Here is a 20652-nt window from a genome sequence, read left to right on the forward strand (position 1 = left end):
CCTTGCGAAACAACGCGGCCAAGGATGACTAGCTGCCGGACGGCGAAGCGACACTTCTTTAAGTTGAACTGGAGTCCAGCATCGGTAAGGCAAGTGAGCACGCGTTTGAGTCGTAATAGGTGAGAAGAAAAGTCCGGGGAAAAGATGACAATGTCATCGAGATAACAAAGGCATGTCTGCCATTTGAGGCCCCGGAGGATGTTATCTATCATTCTTTCAAACGTTGCAGGCGCATTACAGAGGCCAAAGGTTATCACGGTAAATTCATATGAGCCATCAGGCGTAACAAATGCTGTCTTCGGGCGGTCTGTGTCAGCCACGGGCACCTGCCAATAACCGGATCGTAAGTCTAAGGACGAAACGAATTCACCGCCTTGGAGGCAGTCCAGTGCGTCGTCGATACGGGGAAGAGGATAGACATCTTTCCGGGTTATCTTATTTAGACATCGATAGTCCACATAAAAACGAATAGTCCCATCTTTCTTTTTGACCAACACTACCGGAGAAGCCCAGGGTCTGTGCGATGGCTGTATCACGCCGCGTCGAAGCATGTCTCCTACGTGCTCATCGATGACACGGCGCTCCGTCGCGGACACGTGGTATGGACGTTGGCGTAGAGGTGCGTGGCTGCCGGTGTCGATGCGACGAAGGACTGTCGAGGTACCTCCTAAACATTCCTTTTGGAGGTCGAAAGAAGTTCGAAATTGGTTAAGAAAGTCGACGATCTGCGTGCACTGACTCGGAGTGAGGTTGGGATCAATATATGGAGCAAACGTTCGGTTACATGCAGGCGCAGAGACAGGGAGAGCCATGGCGTCAACGTGCAGAGGAGTCGAGTCATCAGGCACGTCATGCGCAGAGCTCTGTCGAGTTCATCAGCAAAACCGAGGCGCTCGCCATGATGTAGGCTAGATGGACACGAAAACGTATTCGAAACGTAAAGTGCGCTGGAGCCCTGGCGAAAGGGAAGGAGGGCAAAGGGAAGAAAGAAGGGATGACGGCGTGCAGCAAGTTGAGATGGTGTGAAAAGAACTGTGGAATCGCAGAAAGCTGCACAGGAAACGGGTACAAGGGCGGAAGAGAAAGGAGGGATATCAGCGTCGGTGGGGACGAACACCCGAGCAGAAGGTGGAGGGAAATCTTCAGAAGTACTGCCGCAAAACGGAGTCAGCGCAAGTTCTGCACGGGCACAATCAATAACAGCGTGATGAGATGAGAGGAAGTCCCATCCTAGAATGATGGCATGAGAGCAGCGGTGAAGAACAACCAACTGAATGTGGTGTAAACTGTCTTGTATGGCGACACGGATGGTACATGTTCCCAAGGGCTCAATTGGCTCAGCGCTGGCTGTACGTAGCGAAATGACAGAAAATGGCGTCGCGACTTATCGGAGCGTACGGCGAACCTGGTCGGCAATCACGGACACTGTGGCACCCGTGTCGACAAGCGCGTGGACGGCGACACCTTCGGCAAAAGCTTCAATGATGTTCGTAGCGAATAAACCAGGGCTTGAGCAGTTCGAAGAGATCGCAGTTCTTGCCTCCGGAACTGCGCCTTTTAGTTTTCCTCCACAGCTGGAGGGCGGCGGACGATGGGGGAGAGGGAACGTCAACGGGGAGATGGAGACCAACGAGTGTTGAAGCTTAGGGGAACAGGAGTTGAGGGAGCGAAGTGCGGAACTGGTGGCGAATAGCGCGACTGGGAGTCAGGAGCATTCTCTTGATATTTCGCAGTATCTGGAGGATACCAACACCGCCGGTGGCAGAACCGTGCCACGTGGCCAGCAAAGCCACACGCGAAGCAGATCGGCTGGTTGTCTTGGGTACGCCACGGATTATCAACAGGGGGCCTAGGTAGCGGTTCACTGTCTTGAGCTGGGCGTAGGGGCTGCGGAGGCGCTCAGAAGCCGCTTCTGGGCAAGTAGTTCGCAGCTGGAGAAGGCGAGGCGTAGAAGCTGCTTGTTAGGATGTAGTGCGCAACTTCAGGCGGTGGTCTTGGCCTGACGACGACTGCAGCGTACGCGAGCGGAACCGGCGCTGAGGGTGGCTGATTAGCAAGAGGTAGTGCGTCGCTGACTTGTTCGTGTAAGACGCGTCGGAGTTCCGGGGACAAAGAGGACTCAGATGACTGGGTAGCAGGCAGCAGTGACAGTTGGCACGCGACTTCTATGCGAATGCATTGCTTGATTTCGTCGAGGAACGAAGAGTGGGCGGGAGCAGCACTAGAAGTGTCAGTTAAAGCCGAAATCGTGTCGGTGGGTGCGGCAGCTCCGCGCGTCGTAAGGCGTTGTTTGCAGAGCTTATCGTAGCTCTGGCACAGGGTAATGACTTCGTCAATCGTTTGAGGATTTTTCGCCAAGAGCATTTGGAAGGCGTCATCCTCTATGCCCTTGATGACATTCTTAATCTTTTCAGAGTCGGGCATGGCGGGATTAATGCGCCGGCAAGGCCAACTACATCCTCAATCTAGCTCGCGCACTTTTCACCCTTTTGCTGAGCGCGACTACGCAAGCATTGCTCTGCGCGAAGCTTGCGCACAGCAGGGCTACCGAAGACTTCCTTGAAAGAATGGGTAAATTCTGTCCAGGTGGAAAGGTTGGATTCGTGATTCCGGAACGAGAAATTAGCGACACCAGCAATATAGAAGATGACGTTAGTCAGTTTAGATTTGTCATTCCATTAGTTATGCGCACTCGCGCGACCGTATGACGAGATCCAGTCCTCCACGTCATGGTCGTCGTTGCCGCTGAAGACCGGAGGATCTTGTTGGCGTAGAGCAGCGGAGCAGACGACACGCGATGCCAAGGGAGGATCGGGCTGCCCGGCGTCCTGAGGCATGGCAGAAATGGTAGCGGGCATCTGGCTGCGGAGTTCCAGGTTCTGGAAGGGCCCAGCACCTCCACCAAATGTCAAGAGGCGTTATAGTTCGGTTGCTAAAGCGCTCAGATAGCCAAGCACCACAGCGAGTGGACACAGAGCTTCGGCAACACAGGCACAAGGCTTCCAACCACTCGTTGTCATCGTCTTTCTCTAACCAGTGCTTAGTGCTCGTTCTTCTTCAGTACAATATATATATATATATATATATATATATATATATATATATATATATATATATATATATATATATATATATATATATATATACATATATATATATATGTACCTGCCTGCCTGCCTCATCTCTTCTAGCTAGCTAGCTCTTTTCGGATTCGTGATACGTCAGGTTCAGATCCGCATTTCTTATCTAACCCTAAATGACAGTGATATATGCGATGTCAGTTACGGTAGCTCAGGGGTTTGGACTAAACTCGCTCTTAGCACAGACCTTTCGTCTTTTGCGTGGTTGTGAACCGGAGTGAAAAGCAGGACGGTGACACGCCTTACCGATATATGAAACATTCAGCATAACCCTTTGTTTCAGGGAAAATAGAGGAATTCCGATCAAGCTACATGAAAGATATTCGGCTTGAACTCAGGAAGAGGACCTTAGTGTTGAAGCGATTTACGACAATCCTATGGGCATCATTAACGAGCGTACAATAGAAGTCGGTGCTAAATGCGTTAGACAGGATACCAGTAAGCTATCGCAGGAGACGAAAGATCTGATTAAGAAACGCCAATGTATGAAAGCTTCTAACCCTACAGGTAGAATTGAACTGGCAGAACTTTCCAAGGTAATCAGCATGCGTGAGACAGCTGACACAAGGAAGTATAACATGCATAGAATTGAACATGCTCTCAGGAACGGAGAAAGCCTAAAATCAGTGAAGAAGCTAGGAACAGGCAAGAATCAGATGTATGCGCTAAAAGACAAAGCCGGCAATATCATTACTAATTTGGATGAGATAGTTCAAGTGGCTGAGTAGTTCTACAGAGATTTATACAGCACCCGTGGAACTTACGATGGTAATGGAAGAGAGAATAGTCTAGACGAATTCGAAATCCCACAGGTAACGCCGGAAAAAGTAAAGAAAGCCTTGGGAGCTATGCAAAGGGGGAAGGCAGCTGGGGAGGATCAGGTTGTTGGGGAGGGCAGATTTATTGAAGGATGGTGGGCAGATTGTTCAAGAGAAACTGGTCACCTTGTATACGCAATGCCTCATGACTTCGAGCGTACCTGAATCTTGGAAAAACGCCAACATATTCCCAATCCATAAGAACGGGGATGGCGAAGACTTGATAAATTATAGACCGATCAGTTTACTGTCCGTTGCCTACAAAGTATTTAGTAAGGTAATTGCGAATACAATCAGGAATACCTTAGACTTCCGTTAACCAAAGGACCAAGCAGGAATCTGTAAAGGCTACTCAACAATAGACCATATTCGCATTATCAATCAGGTGATTGAAAAATGTGCGGAATATAACCAACCTTTAGATCTAGCTTTCATTGAATACGAGAAAACGTTTGATTCAGTCGAAACCTCAGCAGTCATGGAGGCATTGCGGAATCAGGGTGTAGACTAGCCGTATCTACAAATGCTCAAAGATATCTATCGCGGCTCCACAGCCACCGTAGTCCTCTATAAAGAAAGCAACAAAATCCCAATAAAGAAAGGCGTCAGGTAGCTAAATACAATCTCTCCAATGCTATTCACAGCGTGTTAACAGGAGGTATTCGGATACCTGGATTGGCAAGAAATGGGGATAAGAGTTAAAAGGAGAATACCATAGTACCTTGCGATTCGCTGATGATATTGCCTTGCTTAGTAATTCAGAGGATCAACTGCAATGCATGATCACTGATCTGGAGAGGCAAAGCCGAAGTGTGGGTATAAAAATTAATCTGCAGAAAAGTAAAGTAGTGTTTAACAGTCTCGGAAGAAAACATCAGTTTACGATAGGTAGCGAGCCACTGGAAGTGGTAAGGGAATACATCTTCTTATACCAGGTAGTGACCGTGAATCCGGATCATGAGACTGAAATAATCCGAAGAAGAAGAATCGGCTCGGGTGTGTTTGGCAGGCTTTCTCAGATCACGAACAGCAGTTTGCCATTATCCCTCATGAGAAAAGTGTATAAGGGCTGTGCCTTACCAGTACTCACCTACGGGGCAGTAACCTTGAGGCTTGCGAAAAGGGTACTACTTAAATTGAGGACGACGTAACGAGCCATGGAAAGAAGAATGCAGTGTGTAAGATTAAGTGAAAAGAAGATAGTGGGCATAGAAATGGGAAAGAAATGAAGTGGGAAAGAAATGGGCATAGCCAGGGCATGTAATGAGAAGGGAAGATAACCGATTCTCATCAAGGGTTACGGACTGGATTCCAAAGAGAGAGAAGTGTAGCAGGGGGTGGTAGAATGTTAGATGGGCGGATGCGATTGAGAAGTTTGCAGGGACAACATGGCCACATGGCCACAATTAGTATATGACCGGGGTAGTAGAAGAAATATGGGAGAGGCCTTGGACCTGCAGTGGGCGTCACCAGGCTGACTATATATATATATATATATATATATATATATATATATATATATATATATATATATATATATATATATATATATACCCGCCGTGGTTGCTCAGTGGCTATGGTGTTAGGCTGCTGAGCACGAGGTCGCGGGATCGAATCCCGGCCACGGCGGCCGCATTCCGATGGGGGCGAAATGCGAAAACACCCGTGTGCTTAGATTTAGGTGCACGTTAAAGAACCCCAGGTGGTCGAAATTTCCGGAGTCCTCCACTACGGCGTGCCTCATAATCAGAAAGTGGTTTTGGCACGTAAAACCCCATAACTTAAACTTATATATATATATACGTGGAGTGACCGTATGCAGAGCACAGTAGCAATACTGTGAAAGACGAAACTAACTTTCATTGGGCGAACCTGTGCCCACAGACAGACCACACTTAAAGCACAACGATAGCGGCGAACCGAGTCGGCGATCGTCGAAAATCTGATCAGGGGGTCAAGGACGTCGACCTTTTATAGAGCAGTCGTCGAATGTTCCAGACTAATCGTTCGGACCCGCGTTCCTTCACCTGACACCATTCACCTGACACCATTCACGTCAGGTGATAAAATCAGATAACAAAACTTTCGGCGACAACAGACAGCGGATAGAAGCATGGATAACTTTCCAGAAACTTCGGATACCTGCAGGCGAGTGCCATGCTCTGAGATTACATTTACTAGGCGGCGAAACGTGGTTGCCCGATAAAGATAAGTGCACGTGTCAATACCCACCTCTTAAAGAGCATCGTCCCGATGCTACAAATATAAGAGAGCGAAACACAAAAGGACACCTATTAAACATAAGTAACAGAACAACGAGAAGAAACAAAGTCCAAAGGTCAGTTACGCGAAGCCCCGAAGTTCATTAACGCTGGTAGTACGGCTTGAGTCGCACAGCGTGGACTATTTCAGGTCGTGAGCGGCGCCGCTGTGATAGCGAAATGCCGTCTGGCACGACCTCATAGTCCAGTGCACTAACACGTCGGATGATCTTGTACGGTCCGAAATAACGACGCAAAAGCTTCTCGCTCAGTCCTCGTCGGCGTATAGGGGTCCAAACCCAAACACGGTCACCGGGCTGGTACTCGACGAAGTGTCGTCGGAGGTTGTAGTGTCGGCTGTCGGTCCTCTGCTGGTTCTTGATTCGCAGGTGGGCGAGCTGTCGGGCTTCTTCGGCGCGCTGGAGATAGCTAGCGACGTCAAGATTCTCCTTGTCAGAGACGTGCGGCAGCATGGCGTCGAGCGTCGTCGTCGGGTTCCTGCCGTACACTAGCTTGAATGGCGTGATATGTGTTGTTTCTTGCATCGCCGTGTTGTAAGCGAATGTTACGTACGGCAGGAGCGCATCCCAGGTCTTGTGCTCGACGTCGACGTACATAGCTAGCATTTCGGCGAGGGTCTTGTTCAGGCGCTCCGTGAGACCATTCGTCTGCGGATGGTAGGCAGTTGTCCTCCTGTGACTTGTCTGGCTGTATTGCAGAATGGCTTGCGTGAGCTCTGATGTAAAAGCCGTTCCTCTGTCAGTGATGACGACTTCTGGTGCACCATGTCGCAACAGGATGTTCTCGACGAAAAATTTCGCCACTTCGGCGGCGCTACCTTTCGGCAGTGCTTTAGGTTCAGCGAAGCGAGTGTGATAGTCCGTCGCCATGACGTTCCACTTATTTCCGGATGTTGATGTCGGAAATGGGCCTAACAGCTCCATCCCGATCTGCTGAAATGGTCGGCAAGGAGGCTTCATCGGCTGTACTAATCCCGCTGACCTTGTCGGTGGTGTCTTGTGTCGCTGACAGTCTCGGCATGTCTTGACGCAACAGGCGACATTGGTGGTTAGGTGCGGCCAGTAATACTTTTCTTGTATCGTCGATAGCGTCCGGGAGAAACCGAGGTGCCCAGCGGTCGGATGGTCATGTAGGGCTTGCAGTACTTCTGGACGCAGCGCCGATGGAACAAGAATGTAGTTGGCGCGGACTGGTGAGAAGGTCTTCACGAGTAGGCTGTTCTGAAGCGTGAACGAAGATCATCCATGCTTAAATGCCCTAGGGACAACGTCGGTGTGCACTTTCAAATACTCGACTATGGTTTTTAGCTCCAGGTCCCCTCGTTGTTGTTCGGGGAAGTCTTCCACGCTTATTATGCCAAGGGATGCGTCGTCATTCTCGTCATCTTGCGGCAGCGGGTCAATGGGGCGCGTGATATGCAATCGGCATCTGAGTGTTTTCGTCCGGACTTGTATGTTAGTGTGATGTCGTATTCTTGTACTCTGAGGCTCCACCGTGCCAGCCGTCCTGAAGGGTCCTTTAAGTTAGCTAGCCAACACAACGCGTGATGGCCGCTGACCACTTTGAATAGCCTGCCATAGAGGTAAGGGCGGAATTCCGCTGTAGCCCAAGCGATGGTGAGGCATTCCTTTTCGGTTGTAGAATAATTGCCTTCCGCTTTTGAGAACGACCGGCTAGCGTAAGCAATCACGTGTTCTTGTCCATCTTTTCTCTGGACTAAGACGGCATCGAGGCCTAGGCTACTGGCGTCAGTGTGTATTTCGGTATCGGCGTGCTCGTCGAAGTGCGCAAGTAGGGGGGTGACTGCACGCGTCGTTTGAGTTCTTGAAATGCGTCGGCCTGCGGCGTTTCCCACTTGAACTCGACGTCACATTTAGTTAGCTTTGTCAGCGGCTCAGCGATGCGTGAAAAGTCCTTGACTAATCGCCTATAGTAGGCACACATGCCAAGAAATCTACGCACTGCCTTCTTGTCGATGGGCTGCGGGAACGTTGCAATGGCAGCTGTTTGGCAGATGGGGGCGGACTCCAGACTTGCTGATGACGTGGCTTAGGAACAGAAGCTAATGGTAAGCGAAGCGGCACTTTTTTGACTTCAGAGTAAGCCCTGACGACTTGATGGCCTCTAGTACTGTAGCAAGCTGCCTAAGGTGATCGTCGAAATTCCGGCGAAGACAACGACGTCATCCAAGTAAGCGAGACAGGTCTGCCACTTCAATCCTGCTAAAACCATGTCCATCACGCGTTGGAACGTTGCAGGCGCCGAGCACAGTCCAAATGGCCTGATGTTGAACTCGTAGAGGCCGTCTGGCATGAAGAAGGCGGTCTTTTCGCGATCTGTTTCGTCGACTTCTTTTTGCCAATAGCCAGACTTCAGGTCCATCGACGAGAAGTATTTAGCGTTGTAGAGCCGATCGAATGCATCGTATATCCGTAGGAGGGGGTATACGTGCTTCTTCGTTATCTTCTTCAGACGACATTAATATACGCAGAAACATAGGGTTCCGACTTTTTCTTCACCAAGACTACAGGAGATGCTCAGGGGGTTTTCGACGACTGGATGATGTCGTCGCGCAGCATTTCGTCGACTTGTTCTCTTATAGCTTTACGTACTCGCGGCGAAACTCGGTAAGGGCTCTGGCGGAGTGGTCGAGCGCACTCCTCGGTGATTATGCGATGCTTGGCGGCTGGTGTTTGTCGAATCCTCGATGACGTCGAAAAGCAGCCTTTGTATTGTCGGAGGAGATTCTGAGCTGCTGTAGATTAATCACGGGGAGACTTTGATTAATGTCGTAGTCTGGTTCGGGAACCATGGTCGTCAGGGTAGATGCGGCGGAATCCGAGCGGACAAACGCGTTACTGGTTTCGAGAATTTCCTTGATGTACGCGATCGTCGTGCCCTTGTTGATGTGCTTGAACTCCCGGCTGAAGTTTGTCAGCAACACTTCGGCTTTCCCTCCATGCAGTCGGGCAATCCCTCTTGCGACGAAAATTTCACGATCTACACTCTAAAACAGTTGCACCCTTTGGGGTGCTTTTTTGTCCCACAACAATAATCGTGATCTGTCTTGCCCGCGTTTTCTTTCTTTAACGCTGCGAGCCCGGTACTTCCCAGTCACGAACGGCATGCGCGTTATCAGTGTGACGCAGCATTCTCGACAGGAAAGTAGCGAGCGCCGGGTTTTCAAGAAAGGAACCGCAAGCAACGCAGATGACGATTATTGTTGTGGGACAAATATACACCCCAAAGGGTGCAAACAGTTTTTAGAGTGTAGCAGTAGACGTTGGTCGCCTTCGATGACGCCTTCTACGTCAGAGGGTGTTTCGGTGCCGACCGAAATAACAATGCTGGAGCGAGGCGGGATGCCCACTTGATCTTCGAGCCCACTCAAGGCGTGGTGACTACGAGGGCTCTCCGGTGGCATCGCTTTATTTCCGACAGCGTTATTGACTTCGACTTTAGGTTGATCATTGCGCCCTGTTGGTCCAGGAAGTCCATACCGAGAATGACGTCTCGTGAACACTGTTGGAGGATAACGAAGGTGGCAGGGTAAGTTCAGTCATGAATGGTAATTCTTGCCGTGCAGATTCCAGTCGGCGTGATGAGGTGTCCTCCAGCGGTCCGAATTTGAGGGCCTTCCCATACAGTTTTAACTTTCTTCAACTGCGCGGCGATGGGTCCACTCATGACGGAGTAATCGGCTCCCGTGTCCACTAAAGCGGAGACTGCGTGGCCGTCGAGAAGCACGTCGACGTCGGTGGTTCTTTGTCCGGCATTGCAATTAGGTCTTGGCATCGGATCGCAGCTGCGTCGTGTTGAACTGAAGCTGGAACATCGCTTCGTGAGGTCGTCTTTCGTCATCGTACTCTTTGCTTCCAGAGTTCGTCGGGACGGTGGCGTGTCGTTATGTCGTCGAGGTAGTTTCATCGGTGTCTTCGTCGGTGGCGGAGGATCTTCGTCAGTTCGACGAACAGCAACCGCACCTCCATCGGTTGCTGCTTTTAGTTTTCCGGATATGGGCTCGCTGAGTGGCTCCGGGCTGGGCCGGTGTATGGTCGGCGCTGCGGCGACAGGTAGCGGCCTGGTGACGGCAAACGGGATGGTCGTCGAGGGCTCCATTGAGTAGCGGCGAAGTAGTCGGCATTTTCACGTGGGCGCTCTCCAAGCTGTGGACGCGGCGCGTTGACGGCGAAGCCTCTCAGTCACAAGTCGCTATATGGGCATCGGCCGTACACATGGCCGGCTTCTCCGCAGTGATAGCAGAGCGGGTGGTGGTTGGGGGCTCGCCAAATGTCCGTCTTCCTCGTGTAGGCGTGCTGGGCGACGGGTGGACATCCTGGCGGCGGCGGCGGCGGCGGACGACGGCATTGCCGCGTTACAGGGCCCTGGCGATGTCGCGGAGGGGGACCTTGACGGCGGGCGACGGCGTAGGTCATCGCTTCCAGCTGAGGTTGCGGTGATCGTGGTCGCACCTCAGGGATTCCAAGCGATCGCTGAACCTCATCTTTCACGATGTCGGCGATCGAGTCCACTTGAGGCTGCGACGAAGGCAAGACCTTACGAAGTTCTTCGCACACAATGGACCTTATGGTCTCTTGAAGGTCGTCAGAACCCAGTCCTTGGATGGCGTACTGCGGCGTGAGCACCTGGCGGTTATATTACCCGGTGCGCATTTGCAGAGTTTTCTCGATCGTTGATGCCTCTGCAGAAAACTCAGCTACGGCCTTCGGCGGGTTGCGAATAAGTCCGTTGAAAAGTTCTTGCTTGACGCTCCGCATCAGGAAGCGGACTTTTTTCTCCTCCGACATTTCCTGGTCGGCGTGCCGGAAAAGACGGGCCATCTCCGTGAAGATCACGAACGTCTCGTTTGGCAGCTCCACTCTGGTGTCTAGTAGAGCTTGGGCTCGCTCTTTTCGCACGACGCTTCTAAACGTTTGCAAGAAGCCGCTTCGGAACACGTCGCACATCGTTAAGGTTGCTTCTATATTCTCGAATGAGGTCCTGGCGGCGTCTTCTAATGCGAAATAGACATGCCGCAGCTTGTCGTCGCTGTCCCAACTGTTAAACGAAGCGACTCTCTCATACGTCTCCAGCCAGCTTTTCCGGTCCTCAAATGTGGAACCGCGGAACGTCGGTGGCTCCCTAAGCTGCTGCAGAACTGTTGGGGCTGCTCCGGTTGCCATTGGGGCTGTCTTCTTGATCTTCTCTGGACGAACTTCTCTGACGATCTTCTTGGTCGTCTCTGGTAGAATTCCGTGCTCCGGGGGCAGCTGCTGTAGCCGGTGGCTTGGCTTGCTCGATGGTCCGGGACGGTGCTGGTTTTGTCTTTGCGATCCGGGCTTGGATTAAGGCTTGTCGGGTGTGTCCGGTACATGAACGTAAAGCACCTCCACCAGATATCACGTGGAGTGACCGTATGAAGAACACAGTAGCAATACTGTGAAAGACGAAACTAACTTTAATTGGGTGAACCTGTGCCCATAGACAGACTACACTTAAAGCACAACGATAGCGGCGAACAGAGTCGGCGATCGTCGAAAATCTAATCAGTGGGTCAAGCGCGTCGGTTTTTACAGAGCAGTCGTCGAATGTTCCAGACTAATCATTCGGACCCACATGCCTTCCACAAAGTTATACACCATTCGCGTCAGGTGATGAAATCAGATAACAGAACGTTCGGCGACACACCCGCCGTGGTTGCTCCGTGGCTATGGTGTTGGGCTGCTGAGCACGAGGTCGCGGGATCGAATCCCGGCCACGGCGGCCGCATTTCGATGGGGGCGAAATGCGAAAACACCCGTGTGCTTAGATTTAGGTGCACGTTAAAGAACCCCAGGTGGTCAAAATTTCCGGAGTCCTCCACTACGGCGTGCCTCATAATCAGAAAGTGGTTTTGGCACGTAAAACCCCAAATATTATGATTATTATTCGGCGACAGCAGACAGCCGATAGAAGCATCGATAACTGTCCAGACACTTCAGATACATGCAGGCGCGTCCCACGCTGTGCGATTACATTTTTTAGGCGGCGAAACGTGGTTGCCCGATAAAGATAAGTACACGTGTCAATATATATATATATAGCGTGAACGAAATAGATGCCAAAACATCAGAGTGAACCATGCGAAAAAAGTGATCATATTGACACGTGGTCTCGATTATCTTTTAAGAGTGAGCGCTTTTACCATCCACAAAGTGTTATCGCTTAGCGCAGGACGCGTCTAAATGTATCAGAAGTTTCTGGAATGTTATGGATAGTTCCGTGCACTGTCTTTCACTGCAACTTGTGTAATCTGATTGCAAGTATGCGCGACACGAATGGCGTAGAACTTTGCGCAAGGCATGCTGGTCCGGTCCCAGCGATTACTCTGGAACATTCGATGACTGATCTATAAAAGCCGACGCTCTTGACCCGCTGATCAGATTTTCGACGATCGCCGCGTATAAGTGTAGCCTGTTTTGTCGGCACAGGCTCGCCCAATAAAGGTTAACTTTTGCCATTCCCAGTATTGCTACTGTGTTCTTCAACATCACCACCACGTGACAATATAGCTTCGTGTCTTATTTTTTAAGAATTTATTACCCCTATGTGAAAACATTATCGTGCACTCTGCAGGAAGAAGCACATCACTTAGTGACGAAGCTCACTCAGCTAGGAGGGAGACCGGTGAAGGCTCGAGAACTTTTCACCTCCAGCGTGCTGAACAATATTCTGTTCTACTTGGTCGGGGCCCGCTACGACCTGGACGATCCGAAGCTGGAGCGAATGACTAAGTTTGTGGCGGCCTTGTCGGGAGTGGGCTTGGATTTCTCATTCGAAAATCTGCCTGCCTGGATAAAGTGGTTGTCTCATCGTCTCTCCGTGGAAAGGAACAGTTCAGCCATATCGAGCCACATTGAAGAATTTATGGATTACATGAGGTAAGTGTGTGCCCCTCTGGCTTGTTGCACGATTCTCGTTTTTCAAAGCGTGCTGCCAAGCAGCTTAGCGGAGATAAGTGTCATACATAAACTTCGCGTACTATTTGCAGGCTACTATTACTATTTAAGACCATTGCAATTCTTTAGAGCGTATCTGGAAAGTCTACAACTTGACGTACTAAAATTACGTGTTCTTTAACTTGCCCTCCAAGAAAAACAGCAATACCCTCGCAGTGATTGTTGCACAATAACTATATAGCTACAGACGGGAAATATAGGCTGGTCATTGCGACATGCCTGATGTTGCATTGCTTTCACAGCATAAGTTTCCCTGACAGAAGTCATGCTGATTACCCACAAGAACGCACACTGCAACAATTCTCCTGTGACTCATTACAAGAGATATTTCTCTGAGATGGCTCTATAGGTGAAGCTCCGAAAATGCCCAGCCTTCTGAGCGAATGGGATGCAAAAATCAAAAATTTTCTTCCGATTGGTATTCTCATCGGACCGCACTGTCCGTCCGTCCGTCCGTCCGTCCGTCCGTCCGTCCGTCCGTCCGTCCGTCTGTCTGTCTGTCTGTCTGTCTGTCTGTCTGTCTGTCTGTCTGTCTGTCTGTCTGTCTGTCTGTCTGTCTGTCCGTCTGTCCGTCTGTCTGTCTGTCTGTCTGTCTGTCTGTCTGTCCGTCTGTCCGTCTGTCCGTCTGTCCGTCCGTCCGTCTGTCCGTCTGTCCGTCTGTCCGTCTGTCTGTCTGTCTGTCTGTCTGTCTGTCTGTCTGTCTGTCTGTCTGTCTGTCTGTCTGTCTGTCTGTCTGTCTGTCTGTCTGTCTGTCTGTCTGAGCAGGAGAACTCTGGTCGGAGGATAGATGCAAAGAATTAGCAAATATGTTTAATGATTACTTCACAAGTCTGGAAAAAAGTACTCACGACATGGCAGTAACCAAGTATTTGGGCACACGGAACGCACATACAGCTTTCCTTAAACCTACAGATCCATATGAAGTTTATGCAATTTTCATGTCACTAAAAAATAGTAAATCCCGCGATGTGAACGGATTTCAAATAAGACCTATTAAGTTTGTGCTTGATCTCTTGCTCCCAGTACTTACTCATATTTTTAACCTATCGCTGTCAACTGGAATTTTTCCTAGAAAAATGCAACGCGCGAAAGTTACAGTCCTATTTAAATCCGGTGACAAAAATAAGCTGTCAAATTACAGGCCAGTATCAGTACTGCCTGTCCTATCCAAGGGACTAGAAAAAGTTATTTGTAAAAGGCTAAAGTCATTTTGTGATAAACATTCCATCATATCAAATAAACAATTTGGGTTCCGTGTGGGAATGTCAACTGAATTGGCTCTGCTAACCCAAAAAGAGTTCATTTTAAATGGTTTTGAACATAAAGAACTAACGCTAGGAATTGTCGTAGACTACTCTAAAGCATTTGATAGGCTAAATCATAAGACTTTGCTTACTAAACTAGAAGATTATGGGTTTCGGGGCATTTCTCTCAAACTCTTACAATCGTATCTTAATCACAGAAAACAACTAGTTTCGATTTCATCAGAAGATTCACGTCTCCGGGAAATTACACAGGGCGTTCCCCAAGGAAGTATACTAGGGCCAGTATTGTTTAATATATATGTTAACGACATTGTCAACATTTCTAATGACGCTAACTTCATTTATGCAGACGACACCAGCCTATTCTTTCAGTCTCGGAATATCGGCGATCTCTCGTTGTTGGCAAATACCACACTAGAACAATTGGCCGAATGGAGCAAGGTTAACGCTCTCAAATTAAATACAACAAAAACAAAAGCCGTTATTTTTGCACCTCCACAAAAACATCTGAGTGAAGACATACTGTTGCAGGTTGGCTCTGAAATAATTGAAGTTGTTCGTAACGTTAAAACTTTGGGTGCTATATTTAATCACAAACTAACGTGGAATGAACATGTGGAACTTATTGCATCCCGTTTAGCCAAAGCTTGCGGCGTGCTTTGTAGACTCCGTGAGATGATACCATCTAAAGTTAAGCTGATCCTTTATAACGCACTATTCTCATCTCATTTAATGTATTGCCAACTTGTGTGGGGTACCACGTCAAAAGAAAATATCAATAAATTATTACTACTCCAAAAAAAGGCTGTTCGTCATATCGCAAACGCGCCATTCGACGCACATACATCTGAATTATTTTCAAAGTATAATATCATTTGTCTAGTAAGTTTATATAACGCTAACCTTGCCCTAAAATACCAGAGCTACTTTAAGTATAATAACGAAGCGTTCTTGCGGTTGTGCAACCTAATAGAACCAATAGATATATCGTATAACATTAGGGAAAGAAAGAGATGGCAGCTAGCACTCTCCCGTACTAATTATGGATTAAATCGGCTATCCAGTCGCGTCCCATCCTTATTAAATAAACTTCATGAAAACGGTATAGAGATAACTGACACTACTAGGAAAACATTACGAGACTTCCTAATTCAAAGTGAGTAATTATTTTTTTTAACGTTACTTTGGCTAGGGGAAGTCACTACTTGCCTCCTTTAAATTAGGTAGTTTTTCATTTTGATGGCATTATCGCATATAGGATGTAACCTTCAAGAAATTTACGCACATCTTCATTTGCTATCTATGTTTCTGCATGTCAAGAAAACGTTCTATGATGAATTTTACAGCAGTTGAAAATAATTGTGTATTTCTGTTATATACTGTATATTCATATATGTCATTTGTACTGTATCATCTTGTATCACTGATTGTACATTTCGCCTCACACGTTTTTCACTTGTACATTTGTGCATTGCACACACTAATGTGAACAAACATTATTCTGTCCCCGTTGTCATGGATAGGGGCAAGAACCTTGTCAAGCTGCAAAAAAGCAGCTTTTAGTTCTTGTCCTAGTGTTCATTTTTTGTAAATGAGTGAATGCTAAATAAATAAAGATTGATTGATTGACATGAAATGCTAAGCAGTATGATTGGCAGGTGTGTAACCCAATCATTTGTGCGAGGCTGAGCAACAAGTGTTGCTTTCCACTGCCGGTGGGGGCCATCCATGATGCCGTTTTGTGCCGTGTGATGAACAGTTGTGTAAGTGCGCACACAGCCCAGAAGAGAATGGAATGGGAAGAGCGCGGACTTTAACTGTCTGCCGCGGTCAGCAGTCATCGTCCACGGTGCACCAATATGTCTGATCCAGGTAGACAAGAACGTATGTGCAACTGTGTCTGCCACCGCCATGTTGGGCGTAATAGCCACTTCAGGCCACCACGTGTAGCGATAAATACACGTAAGTACGTATATCCAAGGCGTGGTTTCAGCGTCCCGACGATGTCCAGGTGAATACGATGTCCAGGTGAATGGTATCGAAGCGTATATCGAGGAACGGAAATTGTCCCCATGGAAACATGGTGTGTGGTTGAAAATTGAAGTGCTTGCATGCTGTGCAAGCACGAACAGACACACACGTCAGCGTACACAGGAGGCTATACGTAATTTTAGGTGATAAGTCCTTGCGTGGCACGTACGCCTGGATGGCAGGGCGAGGGCCTCCAATCCAAAACAGCACGATGAAGAGAAAGGACAAAGATGCGAGTACCAATAGGTGAAACATCGCACCAGAGCGTGACACCATGGTCCGGGGAGGGGGCCTGCTCCAGGCGGAGTGATATAGAAGACCGGAGGCGTGGAAGCACCGCGTCGGATACTTGCCTATTTGGTCACAGCACACAATAACTTGACAGCGACCGACAGAGCAGGCACCACAAAGCACTGTTAGTGTCTCCTCTTTGTTGGTGCAGCACATTGTGGTGTCTACTGTGTCGGCCCCTGTTTATTTATTGTGCGCTGTGATCGAATAGACAGCCACAACCAACTGTCCAACTGGTTCGTCCTTAGTGGATACTTGTGCCGCCGCGAGCGAGGACAAGGAGAGGCGAACCAGACCTGTCATGGCCTGAACCTGACCTGTCGTTGATAGTGATTTGGCTGTAAACGTCCGCTGCTAGGCTGAGGCTGTCTTTGACATAGATTATGTCAGTCGTTCTTTCGCCAAGGAAAGCTAGATGACGGAGTTCTCTAGGCGAGTGGTTGGCGATGACGGAATGTATAGTGCAAACGACAGAGGCTTGAGGTTGATAAGCATGACTGTTATGATTCGGTCAAGGAAGCAGGCTCATTTGTAATAATTAGAGATGCCTTCAAGGGCAGCAATAAAGTAATAACAACAGGAGTGGCACGCGCAGATATATTCAAACATAAAAAGTGCAAATACAAGAACACGAACATAGGGCATTTGAAGTCATTATAAAAGCGTCTCTGCAAAACATTCGTGCTGCATAAGTGAGCTCACAGTTTGGCGTTGCCCTAGCCCGACGTGACTGCGTAACTGGAACGCTTACGTTGGAGGACAAGACGCCAGGCCGGCCCTAGAAGATACCTTTGCGTCTGCTGGGTGACGGGATTGGAAGACGTTCTTGTTGCGAGGTCTCCTCGTGCGTTGACGCTCCATTTGGTCCCCCTGGCTGCTGTTAGCCTCCTGGAAGTTTGTGTCCGGCCCAGGCCAGCGCGCCTCGATTGCTCTGTTTCTCAGCTCCGTCTCACCCGGCCGGCATGGCCCATATTTTTGGTGTGTTTATTTATTTATTAAAATACGTACATTCGACCTGAGGCATTGTTCTAGGGGGCTGCTATATATGAGTAAATGCAAAAAGTTACAAGCACAGTAACCACTTTCTAGTTATGAGGCACGCCGTAGTGGAGGGCTCCGGAAATTTCGACCACCTGGGGTTCTTTAACATGCACCTAAATCTAAGCACACGGGTGTCTTCGCATTTCGCCCCCCTCGATATGCGGCCGCCGTGGCCGGGATTCGATCCCTCGACCTCGTGCTCAGCAGCCCAACACCATAGCCACTGAGCAACCACGGCGGGTATATATACACACGTGTAGCACAACAAATCGTTAAGCCTGCGACAAATCGTTCAGTCGACGAGAAATCGTACAGTCTATGGAGCAATAATAGCGTACAACATTTCTCGTAGATTCTCGTTCACAGTTTTTTCAATAAGGTAACATTATGTGAGATGCATGCTAATGTATGATGCCTGTGAGTGTGCACCTCGCGAATAGATGTATTGCAAATCTTTATTGCAGATATATATTATGCGTACTAGAACGAGAAAGAAGTGCCATACGTATTACAATATAAATGATCACATAAGTATTTCCGAAAAAGCGTATTGTCGGTGACACATGCAATAGGAGCCGGCAGGTGGTCTTCAGTTCTGCGTGGCATGAAAGAATTAGGGAAGGTAATCGTATAGCAATGAATGCATCTGATTTATTTTTGTGGTCAACCCGAGACGAAATAGAGGTGGATATTGAAATGAGCTGGTGTCACAAAGATGTGTTATTGTAAATTTCATGGAAAAGACAAAAACGTGAAACCTTATGGCCTAGTGACAGTGATGCCAATGATAAGCTATTTTTCACGAGTGTTACGCTAGCTGTGTGGTTGTAATAACAAAGGATAAAGCCAGTGGCGTTACTCTGCACAAGTTCAAGGGCTTTAGAAGTTTAGCTTGGTTAAGGACACGGATTGAAGCTGAACATTCTATTTGGATCAAAGAAGTGTCTTATACGTGAGTATTTTTAGAGAGGCAGGCGCTTTAGAAAAGTTTGCACCTGAGATACCTTAACGTTTGGTTAGCATTCCAGATCATTGAGTAAATGAGAGGTTTCTAAGTCACAGTAGCAGATATGAGAATACCTAAATACTTGATAGACAGATACTGTCTCTAGTGAAAGATTGTGTATGTTGTAACACGGGGGACAAGTGTTCGCACGTGAAATGTGAATTATTTTACATTTGGTAAGGTTAAGTTTCATTTTCCAAGTTTTACACCAAGTGCGGACAGAATCACGGTCGATTTGGAAGGCCTGCTCGTCAATGAGGTCAAGAATGCAGTCGTCGGCATATAAATGCAATAATGAAGAATGAAGACACTTGAAAGCAATGGACCTAAAACATAACCCTAATGAACACTAGATGTTGCCTCAGATGGTAGTGAATTGTGGTCGTTAATAGAAACAAACTGAAAGCAATTAGTAAGAAAGCAGTCGAATCATAGTAGTAGATTAGAAGCCAAATTAGGTAAGGAGAGTTACACACATTTATAATGCATGATTTACTTTGTCAAACGCCTTGGAAAAATCAAGAAAAACACAATCAGCACAGGAACCCTGTTCTAGTATAGCATGCAGTGCATGCGTGTAAAGAAGTTGCGTGTCGCAGAAAGATGAGCATCGGAAGGAATGCTGTGATTATGGGAGAAAAGCATTACATTGAAGTAAGGTAGAAAGTTGTGAGTGTAATCATGCCCCAATATCTTGCAGAGAATGCTACTTAATGAAATAAATGTGTAGTATAAGAGTGAAAGTCTTTTACTCAATTTGTATATCGGAACCACATTACCGGCTTTGCATTGCTGGGGTAAGACACCATATTCCTGGGATGGCTTAACAATTTTTGCCAGAAAGACGGACGTGCACACTCTTGTTCGTTTGTGTTGCTTAGGATCATCACGTCGCAAGGCGCGTGACGTGAGGAAGATGGAGGAGAGAGTGCATGATTAGCGAACACACGACAATTATATTAGACGGCACGTAAACACGTTGAATACCTTGAACTGGAACCACGCATGTCAGGTTGTTCGTAAACAGGGAAAGAAAAAAACAATGTACTCTCAGGAGGTTGCGGTTGAGGTCCAGAGCATGGTGAGAATCGTAGAGTCTTTGAAGTGGAACACTCGCTGGTAGAGTGATGACCGGCGTGGAAGAGCAGACGCAGCAGCACGGGCAGGCAAAGGTGGACGACCCACAGCTCCGTAGACGGGAACAGACCACTCCGAGGTCTCGTGCAAGGCGACGACCCAAGGTGCTCATTTCGATGACGGACGCTCGCTCTGCCGAACCTCACGCATAGATGTGGTTTCGAGGCTGCAGCAGGCAGTTCCCAGGTCTCGTGCCGTCAACGACCCAAGCCGCTCTCGGTTCCGAAGACAGAAGCCCGGTCAAGTGAACCACACTCGTAGATGTGGGTTCCGTGGGCCCTGTGGCCCTAGTCGCGCTGGCGTTCTTGCGATATCTGTTGCGCGAGCCCCTTTTTCATTCGCTGCACGAGCCTCCCTTGTCTTTCTTTTCCTCTTACTGAGGACATCCGCAATGTCGTCTGCTCTTGCGTTCGGTACTTTGTGAGTACATCGCATCGTTTCAGGAATAATGAGTTGATGCTTTCGGGCCTATCGGGAGATAATAATTTTAACGAATTTGATATGTTCACAATGCCGGCAGAATGAATAATCAATATTAATTTAGTTATCCAGCGAGTCCATCATGACGGCCCACTGCTACCATGGCGAGATCGCGTCACGTTCCTGAGCGTGGACATTGACTGCAGCCTGTCCTCAAAGACAT

At 48.3% G+C, this 20652-nt stretch overlaps 1 protein-coding gene across 1 annotated transcript in view; it reads left to right on the top strand.

Moving 5' to 3' along the window:
- LOC135907117 (cytochrome P450 2B5-like) overlaps positions 1-20652 on the top strand; it is a 236301-nt gene that overhangs the window by 116867 nt on the left and 98782 nt on the right. Inside the window, exon 5 of the mRNA XM_070522102.1 lies at positions 12856-13160. Within this exon, the coding sequence (XP_070378203.1) occupies positions 12856-13160 (305 nt within the window). The remainder of the gene's footprint in view (positions 1-12855; positions 13161-20652) is intronic.

The sequence above is a fragment of the Dermacentor albipictus genome, chromosome 7, assembly GCF_038994185.2.
Source record: "Dermacentor albipictus isolate Rhodes 1998 colony chromosome 7, USDA_Dalb.pri_finalv2, whole genome shotgun sequence".
In the NCBI taxonomy this organism is placed as follows: Eukaryota; Metazoa; Arthropoda; class Arachnida; order Ixodida; family Ixodidae; genus Dermacentor; species Dermacentor albipictus.